This window comes from Silurus meridionalis, chromosome 2, assembly GCF_014805685.1.
Source record: "Silurus meridionalis isolate SWU-2019-XX chromosome 2, ASM1480568v1, whole genome shotgun sequence".
NCBI lineage: Eukaryota > Metazoa > Chordata > Actinopteri > Siluriformes > Siluridae > Silurus > Silurus meridionalis.
The window spans coordinates 9,467,906-9,491,730 of record NC_060885.1 but is presented as its reverse complement, the minus strand read 5'-3'; the positions used below and the strand labels follow the sequence as shown (position 1 = coordinate 9,491,730).

General features: G+C 39.5%; 1 protein-coding gene across 6 annotated transcripts in view; it reads left to right on the top strand.

The window, feature by feature from the left end:
• The window catches only part of htt (huntingtin), a 60,115-nt gene that overhangs the window by 5,696 nt on the left and 30,594 nt on the right, over window positions 1–23,825 (top strand). For 2 of the 6 annotated variants that reach the window (XM_046867191.1, XM_046867180.1), the window contains exons 2-29: window positions 250–333; window positions 3,004–3,124; window positions 3,259–3,318; window positions 3,658–3,737; window positions 3,993–4,131; window positions 7,307–7,448; window positions 7,570–7,748; window positions 7,848–8,052; window positions 9,780–9,824; window positions 10,351–10,428; window positions 11,328–11,824; window positions 12,377–12,500; window positions 13,992–14,110; window positions 14,460–14,571; window positions 14,648–14,785; window positions 16,354–16,512; window positions 16,717–16,814; window positions 16,930–17,069; window positions 17,486–17,549; window positions 18,779–18,879; window positions 19,174–19,320; window positions 19,406–19,526; window positions 19,624–19,769; window positions 20,262–20,419; window positions 21,663–21,865; window positions 22,031–22,157; window positions 22,583–22,707; window positions 22,846–22,956. In XM_046867191.1, the coding sequence (XP_046723147.1) occupies window positions 250–333; window positions 3,004–3,124; window positions 3,259–3,318; window positions 3,658–3,737; window positions 3,993–4,131; window positions 7,307–7,448; window positions 7,570–7,748; window positions 7,848–8,052; window positions 9,780–9,824; window positions 10,351–10,428; window positions 11,328–11,824; window positions 12,377–12,500; window positions 13,992–14,110; window positions 14,460–14,571; window positions 14,648–14,785; window positions 16,354–16,512; window positions 16,717–16,814; window positions 16,930–17,069; window positions 17,486–17,549; window positions 18,779–18,879; window positions 19,174–19,320; window positions 19,406–19,526; window positions 19,624–19,769; window positions 20,262–20,419; window positions 21,663–21,865; window positions 22,031–22,157; window positions 22,583–22,707; window positions 22,846–22,956 (3,823 nt within the window). The remainder of the gene's footprint in view (window positions 1–249; window positions 334–3,003; window positions 3,125–3,258; window positions 3,319–3,657; window positions 3,738–3,992; window positions 4,132–7,306; window positions 7,449–7,569; window positions 7,749–7,847; window positions 8,053–9,779; window positions 9,825–10,350; window positions 10,429–11,327; window positions 11,825–12,376; window positions 12,501–13,991; window positions 14,111–14,459; window positions 14,572–14,647; window positions 14,786–16,353; window positions 16,513–16,716; window positions 16,815–16,929; window positions 17,070–17,485; window positions 17,550–18,778; window positions 18,880–19,173; window positions 19,321–19,405; window positions 19,527–19,623; window positions 19,770–20,261; window positions 20,420–21,662; window positions 21,866–22,030; window positions 22,158–22,582; window positions 22,708–22,845; window positions 22,957–23,825) is intronic. The other 4 variants (XM_046867227.1, XM_046867209.1, XM_046867199.1 and 1 more) reach the window with 3 other exon arrangements.

Below are 23,825 nucleotides of genomic sequence, written 5' to 3'. Positions count from 1 at the left end.
ACTCTATTGATCTATTGATTTTAGATAAATTGCAACACTGATTGCTGGATCACATGGTTCCACAGACAAGTGCAAAATACACTGAGCCCAAAAAAGTTATTTCTTTCTTTAGGATTGTATCTTAAATCACATTTGACATGAAGGTCGTTTGAATAGAAATGTATACCTTATATAACATATGAACTAATATACACTCAAACACTCTTTCATGGTAAAAATGCATTATTTTTTTTCTCTCTCTCTCTTCAGGAAAAAAGATCTCGCGACGACCAAAAAGGACCGAGTGACTCATTGTTTGACTATATGCGAGAATATCGTAGCGCAGTCTCTGAGGTAGGAGGGAAGTCCACTTCATCCATTTCATTTGACTTTTCATGAGTCATCCGAAGAGTCAAAAATAAAACGATGTTCATGAGTGTTCACAACCGAATAATCTTTAACTCATATTTGAGTTCATCACTGAAAATGCTGCGCACACTCTGGACTGTGATCGAACTGAGCGTGTTAGTCGTGTGATTGATGCTCCAAGAAAAAGCACCCCATCAGTCACCTGATGGAAAAATGATTATTCTTAGGATATAAATATTTGAATGGTTGATTTATTCTGGGTCTGAGATGAACACGGATCAAAATGCCACGCTGGTGAAAGGGCAGCTCAGCAGACATTAATGTCCTCGGTGATGACAGACAGCCAGGTGCTGCGTGAAGATTCAGAAGGGGAGCAATTCACAACAAACTAAGCAGCTCTGGACTGTGCTTTGTGCTTACTAAGATGTCTTAAGGGGGAACATTTTTGGAGGGCTGTCAATCCTTATTGTTTTAGTAGACACTACACTACAGGGCTTCAGACTGCGACTAAAATGGGCGCATTTGCGACTAAAAATAATAACTTGCGGTAATATTTTTGCCGAGATCGGCACCTGCGACCATATAAATTCGTTATGACCGAATAATCTGCGTGTTATGACTTTTTATGTGCGTGTTCTGTGAGGAATTCGACAAGCGCATCATTTGGTGACGTAATAAACTGAGACGCATGAATTAAAGCGCCAAAATAACTGGACAGTTGAAGCAAAACTCACCTTTTAGCATCAGAAAAAACGTAAAAACTAAAAATATCAGATTTTTTACAACTGTCTTCATCTCCGTCTTAACACCTGTTAGTAAAGAGCAGGTTGCAGTTGTGCCAGCGTCAGAGAGAGGCAGGACGACAAAGACACCATCTTTCTGTGTCAGTCAGTGAAAACTTAAATAAAAGCACCACAAGACATTTAAAAAACCTCTTGGATTTAAGAGTTTTCGTGGCTGAGGTACGATCACGAGACGCAGAAATTGTTCTGTGACTTCTGCTCCAAAACGGCCGGAGAAATTGCAGGGGAAACTGATTTTATTACTGGAACAGATCATTTAAAAAAGAGACAGTAAGAAAACACGGCGATAGTCAAAAGCATAAAAATGCTCGTGATCACATAATGGCGAAAAGCGCTACACAGGAAACACTGTTGCCATTCAGTGTCGCGTGCATGCGGACTCCGAAAGAGAATGGAAAGAGCTGAAAATAAAATTCAATTTATGATCGCTTCAGTTCCCAAGCCATGCTGTAAAAAGATGGCAGATGTACACATGACAGGGTGACATTTTTTAAAGTTCTTTCCTGTGTGGCACTTTAAAATATTATTTGGCGCCAGTTGTTTTTCTCATAGGAGCCAATGGCTCTTTTATTTATTTTTTTATGTCTGGAGCCCTGCACTGTGGTGACTAGAGATATCACCTGTCAAATCACATTTTATTTGTCACATACACATTCATACAGAGTGCGACATGTAGTGAAATGCTTGAAAACTTGTACATCGGGAAAAATGCGATGTAGGATAAACTTCATATACACAATATATTGGCAAAAGTATTCGATCACCTGACCAAAGTGTTACCACAAAGCTGGAGGTGCTCAGTTGTAATTGTACTGTCTTTAGATATGTGCTATAATAAAATTTTGCATTCACTTGAACTTGGAAACCCAAACCTGTTCCAGCATGGCAATGCCCCTGTGCACAAAGTGAGCTCCTTGAAGATCTGGTTTACATGCTATTGAGGTGTAAGATCTTGAGTGGCCTGCTATGGAGCTCTGATCTCATCCCTACTGAACACTTTTGGGATGAATTGGAACTCTGACTGCACCCCAGGCCTCCTTACCTACATTAGTACCTGCCTTTCATAATACCCTTGTGGTTGATGAACACAAATATCCATAAGAATACTCCAAAGTCTGGTGGAACATCTTCCTAGAATAGTGGAGGCAATTATAAGAGCTAATTGGGACTAAATGTGAAATGCAATGCTCAAAAATCACATACTTTACTTATGACCAGGTGACACAATACTTTTGGCAATATAGTGCGTGTCACCCACCCATCCACACACACACACACACACACACACACACACACACACACACACACACACACACCTGAGCAAGATAAAGTAGTTAATAAAGAAAGAGGCTTCAGCTTGTAAAGTAGTTGGGATCAGAGTGCAGGTCAGCCATGGTACAGTGCCCCTGAATCAGAGAGGGTTAATGACTTTTCTCAAGGGCCCAACAGTGGCAGCTTGGCGATCGGTAACCCAGAGCTTTAACCACTGAGCACTGGTCCATCCCATGTATACATATCACACATTCCCATTATAAAGCAGATAAATGAATAAAAATGAATGAATGAATCAAATATTTTGTGACTGTTGTGTTTCGGCAAGGCAGTCGTTTAATTCTGTTCATTTAAAGCTTTAAATGGAGATTTTATGGAATAAATGTACTACTTTTGTAAATACCCAGTTCCATTCCTGTATATAAATCTGATTCTGATGCGCTCTCTTTCTCTCTCTCTCTCTCTCTCTCTCTCTCTCTCTTTCTTTCTTTCTTTCTTTCTTTCTTTCTTTCTTTCTTTCTTCTTTCTTTCTTTCTCTTTCTTTCTTTCTCTCTCTTTCACACTCCTGTTCATTCACCAGGACATCCCCAGAGTTCCAGAAACTTCTGGGAATAGCCATGGAAATGTTTCTGCTGTGCAGCGATGACAAGGAGTCGGATGTCAGGATGGTTGCAGATGAGTGCCTAAACAAAATCATTAAAGTGAGTTCTTCCATGTTTCTGCAGTAATCCCTGGGATCCCTTTTTTTCTTTGGGAAAGATGTCGAAGAAATTATTGGATAATAATTATTGGAAAAATTGTTTCTGAGTCTTATTTCTCTGCTTTCTCTCAATAGGCATTGATGGATTCCAACTTGCCTCGATTGCAACTCGAGCTTTATAAAGAGATTAAAAAGGTACAGCAAATTTGTTTATTTATTTTTTTTATTGTTATTCCTATTCCTAAGAAATGTACGCATACAACGTCTTCGTAATAAGGTTTGTCCATACGATAAAGTTTGACTGCCTGTCAAATGAGAATTTTCTAATGCTTTGTGGTTTGCGTTTTGTGGCTCAGCACAGTTATTTCCAGGGAGAACTAAAACAGCTGAAAATGCAGAACCCAAGCAAAAAAAAAAAAAAAAGCTTTGCATTGTAAATTCTATGCTAACTTTAGCACAGATTAATTATTGTTGGTACATTTAAAAGTTACAAAGTGCACTTTTAAGTAAATAGTGTACTGTTTAATTTTTCAGAACGGTGCCTCTCGGAGCCTGCGGGCGGCGCTGTGGCGGTTTGCCGAGCTCGCCCATCTCGTGCGTCCGCAGAAATGCAGGTACAGTTAGGAGGTCGCACACTTGTTTTAAGCACCCGTGTTAAATTGGCCAGTTTTTAAATTAATAAATTTTTATTGAAATTGTTTTGATTTGGGCCAAATACTGTCTGTAATTGCATTAGTTAGCGTGTAAAAGCAGTATCAGAAAGTGAATCAAGTAGTGAAGCATCATCAGGAAGGAGTTTGTAAGCAGATTTTTAAAACATGTAAGAGTGCATCAGTACATAACTGCAGATTTTTGCTCACGTGCCTCAGGCCGTATCTCGTGAACCTGCTGCCCTGCCTGACACGCATAACTAAGCGGCAGGAGGAGACGGTGCAGGAGACCTTGGCCTCCTCCATCCCCAAAATCATGGCAGCCCTCGGGAACTTTGCCAATGACAGCGAGATCAAGGTACAGTAAGAAACTAAAAAAAAAAAATAATGTGAAGCTTTAAATGGATGTGTCTGTTAAACATTTTACAGTTTCGCTGTGTATTGTGAATGAAACAAGTACAATTTGCAGGTTTGTTTGAAGACCTTACACTTTAAGCAGGGTGGGGGGCTGTGTATTGAAAAATGTTTCCATACTATTGCTCTGTTCGGTATTATAAATGTAAGGCTTCTGTCTGTCTGTCTGTCTGTCTGTCTGTCTGTCTGTCTGTATGCACATTTCTGTTTGACCATTTTTAGAAAAAAATATATATATAAATATAAAAGAGGTGAAATTGAAACTTTTAAAGGATCGACATCCTTCGTTTACTATAAAAAATTCTGAAACTCCTACGAAAAATTTTTTTTAATCACTAAACATTTGTTTTACTGATGCACCAAGTCTCAAATCACCAAAATCCACCATGACGCACACATCCGGCAATTAAAACCGTCCGTGTGGAAACAAAGCAAAAATTCCATTTGGTGTCCTGGTGATTTACGTAATTTCAAACACAGTAATTGCTTTAACATTTACATGAATATTTTGTCGTTAAGTTTGGTTTCACTAATATTTGTCCATGTTGATGTGAGTATTAAAAACTTGAAAAGTATCACTTTAAGGTACATTTAGAACAGATAAAAACGTGCAAATAAGTTGCGATTTATTATTTTTATCACTTTTAATAAGTTCGAATTTGAAATAATTGTTTCCGATGTTAAATTTGGTCTGGAAAAGTATTGAAATTTGTAATTATTTAATGTGTAGGAACCCTGAGCTCAGGAATCAGGACGTTTCGTGTATAGTATTATACAGCACTACATGTTTTCCTTCACTCACTCATTCTTGAAGGCTTTGTTATTTTCCCCCCTCTATTATCCCAAGCAAGATGTTCTCTTTGCGATTCTGCAGTCCCACAATGGAGCCTCTGATTAATTGCCGAAATGATCACCAGCCCTTCCAGCCTCCACTGAAGTGTGTATAATAGACATGTGACCTTGCCTAAGTCACGTGACTGTAATACAGGGGGATCAGCTGGGGATCTAACATGTTTTCCTCCTTCAGTGTTGTTAGAGGCTTGCCTGCTCAGATGCTGGTCATAAGCGCATGAGGGCTGACATCATGTTCTAAATGTGGAGAGTGACTCATTCAGATTGGCTTCAATTATCCATGATCTCTTTCTCTCTCTCTCCTTCCTCTTTCCTTCTCTCTCTCTCCTTCTGACTCTCACTTGCTCAATGTTACTTATTCACTCTTTTTCCCTTGGGGTTTCCCTCTGCAGTGAAATGAAGGGTGTTTTATTTTTTAATTTTTCCTCTTAATGCTGGATTTTTTTTAAGAGATGTTTGGTTGAGATTGTAACACTGAAAATATGGGTGGAGTCTCTGCATTTGAATGCTATGAAACACAAATAGTGTAAAAAAATAAATAAAGACTGGATAAAAAATATTGGCACCCTGCAAAATGAACACAAAGCACCTGCACATATATATTTGACTTTTTATAGATTATTTACATTTATATATACAACACATCTTGGCAGATGCCGTTTTCCAGGGCGACTTGGAGCTATATCAGTTATACAGCTGAGCAATTGAGGGTCTTGCTCAGCAGGGGCAGCTTGGTGGTGCTGGAATTTAAACCCATGAACTTCTGATCAGACATCCTGCTGAGCTTCTAAATTATCTCAGTGTAATTTGTCATTTATAATGTTTTTACACTTTGTGTGTGTGTGTGTGTGTGTGTGTGTGTGTGTGTGTGTGTGTGTGTGTGTGTGTGTGTATATATATGTATATGTCCTGGGGGATTGGCCCGTTCCTCCATGCAGATCTCCTCTAGAGCAGTGATGTTTTGGGGCTGTCGCTGGGCAACACAGATTTTCAACTCCCTCCAAAGATTTTCTATTGGGTTGAGATTTGGAGACTGGCTAGGCCACTCCAGGACCTTGAAATGCTTCTTACGAAGCCACTCCTTCGTGGCCCTGGCGGTGTGTTTGGGATCATTGACATGCTGAGAGACCCAGCCACATTTAATCCTCAATGCCCTTGCTGATGGAAGGAGGTTTTCACTCAAAATCTCACGATACATGGCCCCATTCATTCTTTCCTTTACACGGTTCAGTCGTCCTGGTCCCTTTGCAGAAAAACAGCCCCAAAGCATGATTTTTCCACCCCCATGCTTCACAGTATGTATGGTGTTCTTTGGATGCAACTTAGCATTCTTTCTCCTCCAAACACGACGTTGAGTTTTTACCAAAAAGTTCTATTTTGGTTTTATCTGACCATATGACATTCTCCCAATCCTCTTCTGGATCATCCAAATACTCTCTAGCAAACTTCAGACAGGCCTGGACATGTACTGGCTTAAGCAGGGGGACACGTCTGGCACTGCAGGATTTGAGCCCCTGGCGGTGTAGTGCGTTACTTATGGTAGCCTTTGTTACTTTGGTCCCAGCTCTCTGCAGGTCATTCACTAGGTCCCCCCTGTGTGGTTCTGGGATTTTTGTTTACCGTTCTTGTGATCACTTTGACCCAACGGGGTGAGATCTTACGTGGAGCCCCAGATCGAGGGAGATTATCAGTGGTCTTGTATGTCTTCCATTTTCTAATAATTGCTCCCACAGTTGATTTCTTCACACCAAGCTGCTTAGCTATTGCAGAATTAGTCTTCCCAGCCTGGTGCAGGTCTACAATTTTGTTTCTGGTGTCCTTTGACAGCTCTTTGGTCTTGGCCATAGTGGAGTTTGGAGTCTGACTGTTTGAGGTTGTGGACAGGTGTCTTTTATACTGATAACGAGTTCAAACAGGTTCCATTAATACAGGTAACAAGTGGAGCCTTTTAAAAAAGAAGTTACAGGTCTGTAAGCCAGAAGTCTTGCTTTTTTGTAGGTGACCAAATACTTATTTTCCACCATAATTTGCAAATAAATTCTTTAAAAATCAGACAATGTGAGTTTCTGGATTTTTTTTTTCTTTTCTCATTTTGTCTTTCATAGTTGAAGTGTACCTATGATGAAAATTACAGGCCTCTCTCATCTTTTTAAGTGGGAGAACTTGCACAATTGGTGACTGACTAAATACTTTCTTGCCCCATTGTGTGTATGTATGTGTATATGTATGTGTGTGTGTTTTTGAACAGCCATGTGTGTGTTTTGTAGGTGCTTCTGAAAGCCTTTGTTGCAAATCTGAAGTCGAGCTCTCCTACTATTCGGCGCACAGCAGCCAGTTCAGCTGTGAGTGTGTGTCAGCACTCGCGCAGAACCAACTACTTTTACACATGGCTCCTTAACGTTCTGCTAGGTATGTCACACACACACTACTCCATCACCCATATATGAGTCTCGGTGCTTTCATTTTCTGCTTTCTCTTTCTTTGACCAGTTTTCACGTTCGCCACGTCTCTGGTTTCTGTTCTCTGCTAGGACTGGTGGTGCCGGTGGACGAGGAACACTCGAGCCACCTGATTCTGGGTGTGTTATTAACCCTACGCTACCTGATGCCCCTTCTGCAGCAGCAAGATGCGAGCACCAGTCTGAAAGGCAGCTTCGGTGTGATGCGGAAAGAAGTGGACGTGTCCCCAACACCCGAGCAGCTCACCCAGGTGCAGTGCCATAGCATTGTAAAAGGTGTCTGGTGTGTGTTTGCTAATGATTTAAATAGTTTATCGAATTGCTTTTTTGTGGCATTTGTCTCTGAACAGGTGTACGAGCTGACGCTACACTACACACAGCACCGCGATCATAACGTGGTAACTGCGTCCCTGGAGCTTCTGCAACAGCTGTTTCGCACTCCATCTCCTGAACTCTTGAACACACTTATTATTCCTGGCAAAATCACACACACCCGCGTCTTCAGAGAGGAGATGGAAAGCCGGGCGCGCAGCGGGAGCATCGTTGAGCTCATTGGTACATTGTTGTTGTTTTTTTTCGTCTGCTTTTGTCATATTGTGAATTGGGTCTTGTTTTTGTTTTTGTTTTTTTTACATTGAGGGCTTTTAGTTATGAAATATTGCACGGCTTTATGTATTTTTCGTGAATTAGCTTAAAATACCTGATAAATATCGTTTTATAAATGAAAGCCTTAAAGCAACAATTTATACAAGTAATCATAGTTGATATTAGGATTTTGCCTGGACTTGTTTAATTCACCTTTGACTCCACCTGGACTGAACAAGTAAGCAACACAAGATCATAGGTCATATACAGTGGTGTAAAAAAAGTGTTTGCCTCCTTCCTGATTTCTTTATTTTTTGCATGTTTGTCACACTTTAATGTTTTAGATCATCAAACTAATTTAAATATTAGTAAAAGACAACACACGTGAACACAACATGCAGTTTTTAAAATATAGGTTTTTATTATTGAGGGAAAACAAAATCCAAAACGAAATTTTTTTCAAACACCTTTTTACACCACTGTAGTGTCTGGAAAATCCTGGTCTTTTACCGTTTTTGAAAAGACACATTCACGTTCCCTTTTGTTTATATACAACAAACTACACTGTGTGAAACAAAGATTTACTTTGACCAACCAATTATATAAATGTACAGATGCTTAACATTATTTTCATTGAAAAGCCTCTTTTAGCATGAATAACAGCTTTACACACACTCAGCATCCGGAAAGTTAATTCCTCTAAAAACAACTGAAATACATTTCCATGCCTCTTATAAACTTTGCCGATGTCTGATGACTGCTCTATAAATAGCGCTTACAGAGCTTGGACGTATGCATCAGGCCATTGTATTGTTGTATGGTGAAATTTAAATGAGCTGCAGTCCAGACGGAATTGCATGGCGTCAAATTATGGAATGGTAGTCAGTACTCCTTTCACCTGGATTAAATCTCCAACCTTCCTTGCTCCAAAACAACATTAAACCATTAAACTTCCATCTTCATGTTTGACTGTGGCGGTGAGGCAATCCGTTCTCCGTTTCTCTAAGTTCTTCTCTAAGAGGCTAAAATATCACATTTGGGCTTATCTGTCCACAGAACTTCCCTCTAGTCCAGTCACTGTCCAATTCTCATGTGTTTCTAATGTTTGATCTAGTTTGTTGCATAGAAACAAAAAAGACATGCAAATAAATCCACTCATCCTTTTACATCGCAATCGAAAGGCCTCCATCCTGAAGCCTTTCTGAAATCTTTAATGTTACATATGTCTGATAGTTACAAAGCACTGATGCTGGAGATATCTTTTTTATAAATGATCACACAAAATATCAGTATTCTTTATACGAGTTGTTACTAGGGAAACAATAAAGCATTAGAATGAACCCATTTGAGGAGACACTATTGACCGTTATTATTATAGACACTTAATCAAAAGCATCTGACCAATCAAATTGAAGAATTCAGAATGTGTCACATGGGGTGAGATCTCTTTAATACCAATCTCCTAACATCTCTAACAGTGTGTAATTTGCATGCAACTTTTGACTTGGTATTCCTATTGTTCCACTTTTTGTCCTTTGGGAAAACTCGTATCATTCTATGAAAAATAATCCCTCATCTGATTTTCAGACCTCTCATTCTGCCTTGTCTCTTGACCTAATCTCTAACCATCTAAACTCAATTTCCCTTGGTTTCCGGGGCTTTTTTTGCCGCTTTCGCTACTTCCTGCATGCGTGCAGCTGGTGGATCAACTTCCAGTCCGCTCGTCCTCAGGAAGCAGAAAGGTGACGTCCTGTTTGCCCTTTTTTAACTTTTTTCACCTGTTTTTTAATTTCCATCACTTTTTTACAAGAATCCTACAGAAATATAGCTACATATCTACTTACATAGATTGATTCCTTCATTTGTCGGCATCTTACTATATGATCGCTTGTAGTTGGAAATAAATATTGGGAAAACAAATGTTTTGTGTACATAAAGTTGTGTACCAACGAGACTTTTCTTCATAAATAAACTTTAGTTATTAATGAACAATTATGCTAAATTGTAATGTTTCAAATAATTTGCTGTGTAAAAGGGGCAGGTGGCAGCTTAGTGGTTAAGAAATTGGATTTTGGATCCAAAGGTCGTTCAAAATCCCAAACACACAAAGCTGCCACTCCTGGGCCCCTGAGCAAGGCCCTTAACCCCATAGCTGCTCAGTTGTAGGAAAAGATCAATGTTAGTCATTCAGGACAAGGGCCTTAAATGTAATATCTATGACCATGTATACGATCGGGTCATTTAACTTATATGCTGCAACTGTTTCAGGTAAACTCTTGTCAGGGGAAGAGGAGGGTCTGGAGGATGACCCTGAGAAGGCAGAGGTCACAGCAGGCTCCTTTACAGGTAAAAGTTCAATAAGTCCATTCAACAAAGGGGTAATGCGCTTATTTGTTTTTCAGTCAACGCCCATCCTGAAATGTTTGTCCTTTTATACCATGTGAATTTTCCATCAATAATTGTTACATTAATATGCTAATAATATGCTAATATGCTGTGTTTAAAATAACTGCTGCAATTATAAATTAACGTAAAAGGGGTGTTCAAGTGAAACCGGGACTTTGGAGTTTCTAAATTAAAAGAACAAATTTCAAGGAGCGGAAACTGCATTTATTTTTCGACATCCTCCCCTGCTACATTTATACTCTTGTCCCAGCGATTAACTAACTCCCAGAAAGATTGGGCATAGGAAGATTGGTCGGTACACCCGAGCCACCTTAGGACAGCCTGCTTTCCTTTGTCACCAGGGAACCACCGCGACCGGGATCACTGACTGCCATCTTCTCAATGTTTACACCATTCAAATGTCTTACTGCAGCTGAGTGTCTCATCACCGCACTGTGCTCGAAGTCCTCTGTAGATATCCCGAGCTTTATGCCTTCGTTCACGAGACACGCTGACACGCTGTTCCATTCGCGCACTAATTGATCTAATCAATGGTCTCTGGACCGGCCCGCGACTTGTACACCACCTATCAGTAATAGGACTATCGGCACTACCCACTTTCCACTGCGTGTAGTACTGCCACGCTAGCACCCATTTTTTTTACCTGTACAATTAAAAGTCCCTGTTTGGCTTTAAGATCGAAGATTTGAGAATTCAATAGCGCAGTGTTATTAAATAACAAATGAATTAATTTATTTCATTCTTAATTATTTCATTAAATGAATTGATTCACTTATTTAATATATTTAATTCATTCATTTTGATTATGTAAAGCAATAAAATCTGGTATACACCTACAGCCTCGGTGGGAGGAGAAAGCTCGGGCGATGCCGCCTCCTCATCAGGTGTGTCGTCCCTCGGCCAGGCCGACATCATCACCGAGCAGCCACGCTCCTCCCAGCATGCCCTGCAGCCCGGCGACTCTGTAGACCTGAGCGCATCGTCAGAACAAGGGGGCGGACCCGATACCCCCGACGAGGAAGACGAAGACATGCTGAGTCGCAGCTCGAGCAGTGCGGTCAAGGCCGTGGGCGCTACCACAGACTTGCACTCCGAGACCAATCCTCCTTCGATGGGGGCAGGGTCGTCGTCTCCTCCGAGCGACAGCTCCCAGACCACCACGGAGGGTCCGGATTCGGCCGTGACGCCCTCGGACTGCACCGAGCTCGTAAGATACACTTCCTTCCACTCCAACAGCGAGGCCTCTTCATCCTACACAGCCTCCTCCTCCACCTCCTCTTCCATATCTACTTCTTCCTCCTCTTCTGCCGTCTCCTTCGCTAGCAGTAGTGACAAGGTCAGCAGGTGGCAGAACGAGGGTTATGCTTTAATCTTCCCATTCTCCTTTCCGCGCTCATCTGCATTGTTTTTGAGCGCTTTCTTCCTCATGCACGCACGTATCTTACATTCCAGCAGGTGCATTTTTATTCTTTTTGATCTGAGGAACGGTGATCATTTACACTTTTTATTTCAGACCTTCAGTAAACAGCATGATGAGGTGATCATGGGTATTTTGGAGCATGCATGTGTATTTTTGAGATCCAGTCTGTCCGTTTTTGACTACACTCACCTTCCTACGACTATTTTTCCCCAAAAACTGTTCTCTGTTGATTTTGTGCACAATTTTTGGCTGAACAGTTTCATAGTCCATTAATGCTTTGGTCTTTTATAGCAGGTTGTGATCTAAAATATATCTATTTCCTTATTTATGTAAGAAAAGATAATGCATGTATTTTTGTTTCTTTTTATGCTTGTGTTTGTGGCCATGTTTGCTTTTGAATCTTGTGTTTTAGTTCTTTATGCTATTTTTGGGTTTGTTCTGTGTGTGTGTGTGTGTGTGTGTGTGTAGGTGTTGGATGGCAGTGAGAGTCAGTACTCAGGGATGCAGATTGGAACTCTGCAGGATGAGGAAGAGGAAGGAGTGGCTGCTGCACCTGATGAAGCTGCGGAGTCTTTTGCTCACTCTGTGCTGGGTACAAAACACACACCCATGCTACATGCACATTCTGGCAGTAAACCAGTAATCGGCCACATTGTAGAATTTATGAACCTTATTCATACAGCCTGTTAGCACCATTCTACAGTAGAGGTCGACCGACAGTGGATTTTACTAATTGCCAGGTTTGATATTAGATAAAAACAAACATAACACACCATGTAAAAATTAGGGATGCACCGAAATGAAAATTCTTGGCCGAAACCGAAAAAGAGGAAAGCAAGGCTGAAAACCGAAACACCGAAAGAAATTATGCCAATTATTATGACCATTGCATTAATGGCTATGACTGTGTACTAAACTTACTAAAATCAAGGCATTTCAATTGCATAAATTAATATTAAAGTTTCAAAGAATAAATCAATTACAATTTATGAAAATATTAATTTATAGCACATTGCAACAATGCACAGGATAAAATAAATTAAAATTCAAACTTAAATGTTTAACTTAAATGCACTCGTGTACATTAAATAATAATGTACAGGCTTTCTGGCCTGCTGAAAGGTTGTAAAATTAAATATGTTCTTTCATAAAAACAAAGTGCATTCAGAACAAGTGCAACTGCTTAAAGATACAATACAACACTATCACTGGGAAACTTCCTGCCTTTTCAAAAACGTCCACCACAGACGGAGTGCGCATGCTCGGAGAGGTTTTGCTTTTCTGTGCCGCGTTCCTCTCATATTCAGCATAGCGATCGGGATGTTTGGATTTCAGGTGATAAATTAAACCCGACGTGGAGAAAGTTTTTGCAGACGCACCCCCTCTTAAAATTTCGGAATTACGTGTTTTGTACATCGCTATCCGTGGGTCTTTCTCAGATATACTGAAATACGTCCACACCGCAGACATGTTGTTTTAGACATGCACGTGCGGGCCGCGGTTTCTGTTTGCGTCATCACAACAAACTGTTTCGGCCGTGTTGTGCACTTTTGGGCCATTTTCGGCCGAAAATTTTCGGTGGCCGAATATTCGGTGCATCCCTAAAAAAAATAGTCCTGAACTTTAATAATAAAATAAAGTACTGAAACATGAAATTGTGCTTCATTAATTAATACATATAATTATATGATTAATAATAAATGTAAATATAATATAGCGCTCTTCGTGCAGCACGCTGTCTCACGTGTAAAAACATGCAGTATCGGTGATTCGCCTCTAGAGGCTGCTCTTATAATGACAGCAGACCGGAAGATGGAAAAACTATCGGTATGGATTTATGCCGATAGTTTCAGCCATCAGCTATCGGTGACGATTAATCTGCAAAACTGATTAATTGGTCGACTTCTATTATACAGCATTCTAACAATTATTTTACTGCAGTTTTTATGTGGCATTTATTGTGCCAGTTGCCTTCAGTCATCTCTTAAAAACCTTAATTTTTTATCTTAATAAATCATTTAATCTGATGTGATATTTTTTGCCAAAAAATAAAATTATTATTATTATTTTTTTTTTTTGCCAGCACTGAGCAAACCCCACCTACTGGATGGTAAAGGCCACAACAGGCAAGCTTCTGATAGCAGCGTGGATCGCTTTATACCAAAGGAAGAGGTTCTGGAGCCAGTGGACCTCGACAACAAGGTTAAAACTCACACCAAGTGCAGTGTTAGATTATAAATAAAAGTATGTGTCGTGTTCATAAATACTTTGTGTTTTCCATTCTCCATTATCTTCATACACCCAAACAGACTTTTTGTTTCATGCATGTCTTGTTTAACATTAATTTTATTGGTGGTATAAAACAGTTCAGTAAGCATTTGTCATCGGTTATTTTTCTATTCTACAGGAACATTTTTTGTAACTTTGCTTACCTGCTGTTTGTCCTTCATTAAAATTTTGGACATCTGATTTAGACTGCTACGTTTTAATTTTTTTTTCACTAACGCTGAAAACGCATTTGACATTTGCACGTTCTATCTGTTTCTCATAGTTATCAAGGGTTAAAGGGGACATCGGACACTACACCGACCCGGCGGAGGCGCCGCTGGTGCACTGTGTGCGGCTGCTGTCTGCTTCCTTTCTGCTCACCGGCCAACGAAACGGTAATAACTGTACGCTAAAATTATAAATAAAATATTTCGTCTCTCGGGTTATGACGCTTTATTATGCGTTTTGCAGGGCTGGTTCCTGACAAGGAGGTCCGTGTGAGCGTGAAGGCTTTAGCCGTCAGTTGCGTAGGAGCAGCAGCAGCTCTTCTCCCTGAAACGTTTTTTAACAGAATCTACCTGGGGCCAGTGGATGGACAGCAGGCGGATGGTAAGACACTGGAATATGTTTGGACCAGTATTATATACAATATTCAGTTTAATTCCGTTTTATTTTTAGATCACTTTTAAAGCAATGGACATTGTCCCAAAACACAGAGGTTATAAAGTATGCATTTCTACATTTGTGCCTCTGATTATATCCCTTATAAGTCCTCCCTATGACAAGAAAAATGTCCTGAGATGAAAAACCTACTGACTGAAGGTTTGGCTAAATAAATATGCTTATTTAAAATAGACTTATTGGGATTTTTTTTTTTTTTTTGCTCTGCCGTTGCTCAACACGAATTATACAAATTATAGCTTGGTGTGTCTCGGGATTTCAATTCTTATCAGTTGTTTTAATTTAGCCTTATATATTTCCTTGGTTAAATATGATACTACATTTGGACAAAGAATAAGAATAACTTTTTGAAACTTTTTTAAATTGTTAGCAATTTTCTGTATCATGTCTTATTTATTAACTATTAGATTTTATGAGATGAAAGGGAGAAAAAGAAAATCGGAAAAACATTTCGACTCAAAAAAATCGACATTATATATTGGCCATTGATTGCCACGATTTTTATATATCAGCATCAGCCAGAGAAAATCCCGTATCAGTCGACCTCTAATGCTTATTGTTATGTATTTCAACTATTTTTGGTTGTAACTAAGTGCTTTGTTGAACTGGTAAAGATGTTGGACTGATCGGAAAGTCGTGAGTTCAAATCCCAGTAACACCAAGCTGCCACTGCAAGGCCCTTCAGTCTCGGTTGCTTAAGTATATAAATTCGATAATCGACCAAACAATTGCCGATTAATCAGCACTGATATTTGATTGCTGGGACTATCGGCAAAAGTCCCTACCGACTGTTTTTCTGGCTTACGGTCCACTGCCATTATGACAGCACCCTCTACAGGTGAATTACTGACTGACTGAATTACTGTTTGTTTTTACACACGAGACTACACGCTGCACGGAGATCGCTATATTATATTTATTATTTATAATGTATTAATATATAATTATATTTATTCATTAATATATTCATCTTTATTTTATTTAGCACATTTTCATGACTCATTACTGTTTTTTTATTTTTGTAATAAATTTTACACAGTTAAATTTTTTTTTTCATGAATCCAGTATCCATTTGAAAAACTATCGGTTGATTAATCGGTTCACGGCAAGTACGATCCGATCGAGCTATCAGTAAATTTCTCTATTGGTCGACCTCTAATTGTAATGCCAAATGTGTGGCATAAATGTGAATTTAGTCTAAAACATGATGAATAAATAATTTTTTGCATGATATTGCCAAAATCTGTATTCAAACTCTATAGACTTCACCAATACTTCATAATGTGGATTGCTGCATTGTTAAATTGCTGTGCAGTTTTGGACCTACAATACAAATTAACCTACACTTTTTTTATCTTTTGTCTGCCAGCGGAATGTGGCTCTAAAACAGATTGACAGTTCTCTTTCTTTTCTTTAATGTCTTCCACAATGCTAAGCTAAATTTGATCCTATTATGGTGACAAACTCTAAGATGTTCTGGGGTCTTTGTTTAACAGAGCAGCAGTACATCAGTGACATCCTGCAGTACATTGAGCACGGGGATCCTCAGATTAGGGGAGCTACAGCTATACTGTGTGGAGCTTTGATTCAAGCCATCCTGCTCAAGACTCGCTTCAGCACGGACTCGTGGCTTGCACGCCTCCACAGTACCACTGGTAAGAATTGCAGAGAAACCACGTGCTAAGTAGGAGAAGGATAAATATAGACAAGAGAATTTGCTGTTCATTAGGGGAATTGTACAGGTGAGAGGGAAATTCCAGCCTGAATGTTTCAACTGATTTCATTTCAGAACCTTAATTTTTGTGTTGGTATTTTCTGCATTTCTCACAAGCAATTTCAATCCTCCCTTACTGTCTCAGGGAACAAAGTGTCTTTGGAAGATATTGTACCCTTATTACAGCGCAGTCTGAAGGACGAGTCCTCAGTGACGTGTAAGATGGCCTGTTCGGCTGTGAGGGTAAGAACCTGTACTGTACATGCCATGGCAATGCACTCGACCAGCTCGTCGATATGAAACGCAAAAAACAAAAGTATTCTCAAATGCGTGTATGGTGGTGTGTTTCTCGTTTCAGCACTGTATCATGGCTCTATGCAGCAGCAATTATAGCGAGCTGGGTTTGCAGCTCTTAATTAACCTCCTGACCCTGAGGGATTGTTCTTATTGGCTGGTCCGTAACGAGCTGCTGGAAACCCTGGCAGAAGTGGACTTTCGGTAAGATGAATTGGAAGTTTAGGTTGCTCTCTTTGTCGTCACTACTAGCTATCTGCAAAAAAAAAAAAAAAAATCACTGCGAGAGCGGCCTCTAGAGGTGAATGTGCTGGTTTTTTTTTTACGCGAGACTGCGTGCTGCACGGAGAGCGCTATATTCCATTTATTAATAAAAATTGTATTAAAACATTTCATTTAGCATATTTTCATGTTTATATGTAATAAAATAACAGTACTATTTTTTTATTTTATTTATTTTTTTATTTTTTTATTCCAGAATCCATTTTTTAAAATATCGTTTTCGGTTATCGGCACGTACAATCCAACCTAGCCATCTGTAAAATCCTCTATAAGTTGACCTCTAGTCAGTACATTGTTAAAGCAGTGCTAATGACTAACATGGCTACACCTGATTGCAGGTTAGTGTGCTTTCTTGAGAGGAAAACGGAGAAGTTGCACAGAGGAGAGCATCACTACACTGGCGTAAGGCTACACACAACTCACTCTCACTGCTAATCGTACATTTTATTCTATCCTGCCCAAGTCTGTTTAATGCAGCATTGGTCAATCTTATGCTGTAGTGTCACTGTTCATTCCTTTGGTATACCAGTGGTATCTTTTTTTTTTTTTTTTTATAAATCCTCCAAAACAGGAGTCCCCAATCAGCGGGCCGGGGTAGCTTAGTGGTTAACGCATTGGACTTAAGGCACTTGAATAAGACCTTAGCCGTTCGATCTTAAGGCCACACCAAGCTGCTTCTCTTGGGCTCTAAAGCAAGGCATCAAACATCATAGCTGCTCAGTTTTATGAATGTATGTACAATGTAAATCCATGGATCATTTGGTACTGGGCTGCACAGAAAGGATAAAGTATTCTTTTTTTCTATTTTGTTGACTTTCATGGTCTGCAAGGTGTTTTATTAAATAAAATATAAAGGCCACTTCTGCCTATGCTAATTTCCCACAAATTAGAAATGTGGGAAATTTCTATGTTACAGCAGCAAAGAAAAGAAATATACAAATATATAAAGTAGAGACATAATACAACTATATACATCACAGTATATAAATGCAAATGAAAAAGAGACAAACAATACTGTAGTTACACCTTTAAACAACTTGCACATAGGTACTATTGCTCCGTTTAACATGGTGTTATTGCACAGTTAAACACAGTAATAACAGTGTGTATTATGGTGACCGGTTCACTGGGAGCAGCTCTGATTGTACAGTCTAATAGCAGCAGAGAGAAAAGACCTTCGGTAATCGCTTCTTCAGACACTTCAGATGTAACACTCTGTCACTGAAGGAGCTGCTCAGAGACTAAATGGTTTTTATTCAGTGGGCGAGAGTTGTTCTTCAGCGAAGGTGATCGTTTAGCTACCATTCTTTTTTTCCTCTCACCTCCTGTTCAGTGTTGAAGTTTTTCAATTTGTCCACTAAGTAATATCCCACTGATTCTGCATTGTGTTAAATGTTTCTATGCATACTTAAATTATTAATAAAATCATATTATTTAATATGTATCATCGTAATATAATATGCACGTTTATTTATTGCCCTGTGACGCAGTGGAAATGGTCTGTGATGGAAAAAAAAAATTGAATTGCTGCTCTAGAGTACAGTGCAATCATATGCAATATACAATTTATTTGGTTTTATTTGAAATCACTGTTTCAAATTTGTTTTCCGTGTTCGTTCTATTTCTGCCAGTTGTTGCGTCTGCAGGACAGAGTAATTAAGGACGTAGTGCTTTATCTTCTTGGCGACGACGATCCACGTGTGAGACATGTTGCGGCTTCTATTGTTACCAGGTAAACAGCTATAAACCTATGTCCACATGTACAAGATAATAAAGAGACAGGGACAGGCCAGCGACCAGTCATATGTTCATATACAGCACTTTGCAACTGTGAGCAATAGAAAAACCTAACAAATCTAAAAACGAGTTCTCCTGACTATAGTCTGTTAATAGTCTTTAATTCCCACATCTAGTTTGGCAATAGTGTTTATTTACAACAGTCTCTGTACACCGTGAACATCCTATATATATTTTTTATACTTGACAGTTTATTAAATAAACATCGTGTGTGTCTGTCCCTTTTAAGGCTAGTGTCTAGGTTGTTCTACGATTGTGACCAGGCTCAGGCAGATCCAGTGGTAGCCATTGCACGTGATCAGAGCAGTGTTTACTTGCAGCTTCTAATGCATGAGACCCAGCCTCCGTCTCAGTTTACTGTCAGCACCATCACACGGTAAAAAAAAACAACACTATTAATGCTATTACGTGACATCATGTGAGATATTTGTGACAAATTCAACACATGCGCTTTTTAATAGGACATATCGAGGATACAGTCTGTCGCCAGGCGTTTCTGACGTTACAATGGAGAACAACCTTTCTCGAGTCATCACTGCCATCTCCCATGCATTTACTTCTTCCACCTCTAGAGCCCTGACTGTAAGTTTGAGAAGGCTGACAGCATTAATACTTCTTCAGATATGCAAAAAAACATGAATTTGTATATTTACTGCTTTCCATTCTCTGTTTGTTTCAGTTCGGCTGCTGTGAGGCATTATGTTTGCTCTCCTTCACTTTCCCAGTGTGCACCTGGAGCACAGGGTGGCACTGCGGCTTCGTCAGCTCTCCGGTGTTCCATTACGGCCGAACCAGCCTAAACCGCGGCCAAGCACGCTCCTACAGGTGAGCGCAGAGTGTGTACTGTAAGATACACGTTTCACAGTGTAAGATACATCACTCATAAGTTGTGTGCTTAACGGGATAAAAGTTATATACATTATATATGTTACATAAGTAAAATAAGTATTGCATAAAATATATAAGTAATAGAAAAATATGGGCTTAGTGGGAGCGAGTAATATACATTATATATTATTTTATTTAGATATAATAAGTAAATGTACATTAAATTACTAATATATAGATATGGGCTTAGTGGAAGCAAATAATATGCATTATATATTATATAAGTATAACAAGTAAAAATAATACAATATTACTTATTACAACTGGTACTTCCTAGCTAACATTTCAACATGTCTATTGTGTTGCAGTACCTGCTAGAGAGACAAACCAATGCTGAAAGTCTAGGAAACTGTACCTATTTCAAACTCATATCTTGTTAACACTTGGAAAGGTTCAGGCTTTCAATAATATCCCGTGCTCTCTTTCTAGTCTATCTCAGAGTCAGAGTGGCAGCAGTGAAGACAGCCGCAGGTCACTGATTGTAGGCGTGGCCAGCATGGTACTGTCCCTGCTCTCCTCCGCCTGGTTCCCACTGGACCTCTCTGCCCATCAGGATGCCTTGATTCTGGCTGGAAACCTGCTTGCTGGTGCGCACCTGCCTCTCCCTAACAATTATGGTTTGGCTGTAAATGGCAGCACAAAAATACTGCACAAGTGCTTGTAGCACATTTAGACATTTTTAGCAATGCATCTGATTAGATATGTTGAACACCATTAGAATGAGTGAGAGAGAACAGTGTGATCAAAAAACAGTGAGAAAGTCAGTCTTTTATTAATCTATAAGAGGACAAATTAACACGATAGACTGATGGATATTTTTTAATTTTGCTTTCTGTTGCTTTAAATTTAAATCGGTCGGTAGTAGGGGTTTAACAGTACACAAAATTCACAGCTTGGTACGTACCTCTTTAAGTCACAGTTCGGTTCAATTGCAAATCATAAAATTGCTAGTAATTTTTTTGATTGCAGTTTATTACAATTTATTTCACCATTTTTAAAACTATTTTATTTTAGAATATTTTGTACAAATAAATACTGCAGGCCAAGCTCAGCCGGGGCTCACTTGCATACCTCGTGCAGGTTACCATCCACCTGCGATCGTTGACATGGCTGAGTATAGAGAAAATCGAGACTCGTCACAACACGTTAGTCTATTGATATTCGCAGGGTAGTTAGCCCTTCGAAGCCTTCTCCTTGACAGGTGAAGCCTTTAGTTAGCTTGATGCTACTAAGTCCCTACCGTGTAATTTAATAAAAAGGAAATAACACAACGAACAGTTTAGCAAAAACCAGCAGGAAACTGGATGTGCTGAGAGAGCTTGATGTAGTCCCTCACTGGAAGAAAGCGCGAATGATATTGTAAGGGGTCGACCTGAGTAATAAACCTGAGTAATAAAGGTGGGGCGGAGCCTGCTCTCTGGTTGACCTGTCTGTCAAGACAGACGTGGTGTCATAGGCACTTCTGTAGTTGGTCATGCCCAAAGCGATTCCCATAGTGAAACACCAAGCAAAATTAGAAAAAGAACTCGTTTCTTTTTTATACACCTTTTTATAGCATTGTTGTGTATGTTTTCATGTTTAATAATAATAATATTTATGCACTCAAATTGCAAGGCGGAGACTAAACAAATTTGCAGTCTGCCACCTAATACGTTGCTTACGGACCTCAGATTTTAATTATGCTCCACACGTAAAAAGGATTGAATACGTGTACCATTAACCCCCTAGTTGGTAGCTAAAAGGAGCGAAATGTGACAAAAGTGCTATTAAATTTATAATTTGTTCTTGTGGGCTTAATATCTGTGCCTTTCTTTCATTCTGAAACTCAAGCTGCTGCGCCAAAGTGCATGAAAAGCCCATGGGGTGGTGAGGAAGAGTCCGGCTCGGCTCCCTCCAAACAGGAAGAGGCGTGGCCTGCCCTGAGCGACCGGTCCCTTGTTGCTATGGCAGAACAGTTGTTTTCACACCTGCTAAAGGTCCTTAACATCTGTGCACATGTGCTAGAGGACACTTCCCCAGGCCCAGCTGTGAAGGTAATGCTGTATTTAAATGGTTCCTAGCACACACTACAGTTGTTGCTTTGTATAGACTTTAGGTCTGTATTTGTTACAATGTTTCAGCATGTTATAAATTGCTGTATGATAGTGTTTAAAAATCAAGTAAACCTTTTCACTTTTATAATTTTTTTTTAAACCCAGGCCACATTGCCATCACTGGCCAATACTCCGTCCCTGAGTCCAATCAGGCGAAAGGGCAAAGAGAAGGACACAACTGAACCCAGTAACACTCCCATGAGCCCAAAGAAAGGAGGAGACTCCAATGCAGGTAAGATGAGATGACACTTGACATGTCCTACTCCTTTCTAAACAAGTTATTGTGTCGGTCCCATTGCATTTTCTTTGCCAGGCTATTTTGTTAATAGTTGAAAGAGAGCCTTAACAAAAAAGGGACCTGCTGTCTCCATTCACTGTGAAGCTTGATTTAATTGGTAATGATCAACAGCTTGAGGAAAGAGGGCTTGGTAGAGACTATCTATGACTAAGAGGAGTTGCCCAACCATGAGATTTGTGTACCGTTCCAACCTCAATAGGAAGGATCAATCATATGCTGTTATGTTGTAGTGTTCTGGAATATGTTGACATTCTAAAAACCGTTAATATGATTTTCTAATTTGCAAACGTCTTTAACATGTCAGAAATATAAGGAAAGTCTTGTTTTGAGCGTTTGGTTTCTCCGCTGTTTTTCCACAGGCAGAACGGCGGACAGCACAGGAGCAGCTCCAGCGAGCAAGTCCACTTGTGTGGGCAGCTTTTATCACTTGCCTCCTTATCTGAAGCTTTACGACGTGCTCAAGGCCACTCACGCCAACTATAAAGTGAGACAGCTTAGTGTATGGTGTACAATTAATTCATCTGAAGGTTATATGACCTCAAAAGGACATCATTGTAAAGAAAGAAAGAAAAGATCTTTGTAACGGGTGGTCTGTAATGCCTGACTTGTGGGTCTTTTCAAGGTAACACTCGACCTTCACAACAACAGTGAGAAATTTGGCGGCTTTCTGCGGTCTGCGCTGGACGTTCTGTCCCAGCTGTTGGAGCTGGCTACCCTGCATGACATTGGCAAAGTATGACCGAATGTGTAATGCTTTTATAATTACTTGTTGGAATTTGGAAGCCCCCCCTAAACATTTTCTTTAACCTCAATTTTATCTCCCATTGTATATGAGTTCAGAGTCATTTTCCTGTAACTTTAAACTCAGTTGCTCAAAACTAAAATTAACAGTGAAAGTCTAGCGGTAATTGTTGGCGAGTTTTAAATTCGACTAAATAATGAAAGAGATGAGAGAGTAATTCACAATAAACCCAGCCAAAGACCAAAGACTCTTGACTTCCCCCTACACTCACTAAGACTCTTTATGAATATATTCAGCTTGCTGTTATCTTAACTATTCAGCAAAATGTAATTAAGGTTACTCATGTCTTCTTTAAGCATTTGTGAGATCAGGATTGACCTGGCGCACATGGTAAAATTCTTTCCTCTGTAATTTTCAACAACAGTTTCACATTAATGATTATTTACTTCTACAGCAGTTGGCCATCGAATTTCATTCTTTATTATTGTATTCAAGCTTTAATGAGGAAATTAGCTTTTTTCCCCTTTTGTATATCTATATATTTTTTTATTTTTGTTAGAACATACATACAGTGAGGAAAATAAGTATTTGAACACCCTGCTATTTTGCAAGTTCTCCCACTTAGAAATCATGGAGGGGTCTGAAATTGTCATCGTAGGTGCATGTCCACTGTGAGAGACATAATCTAAAAAAAAAAAAAAAAATCCAGGAATATATGATTTTTAAACTATTTATCTGTATGATACAGCTGCAAATAAGTATTTGAACACCTGTCTATCAGCTAGAATTCTGACCCTCAAAGACCTGTTAGTCTGCCTTTAAAATGTCCACCTCCACTACATTTATTATCCTAAATTAGA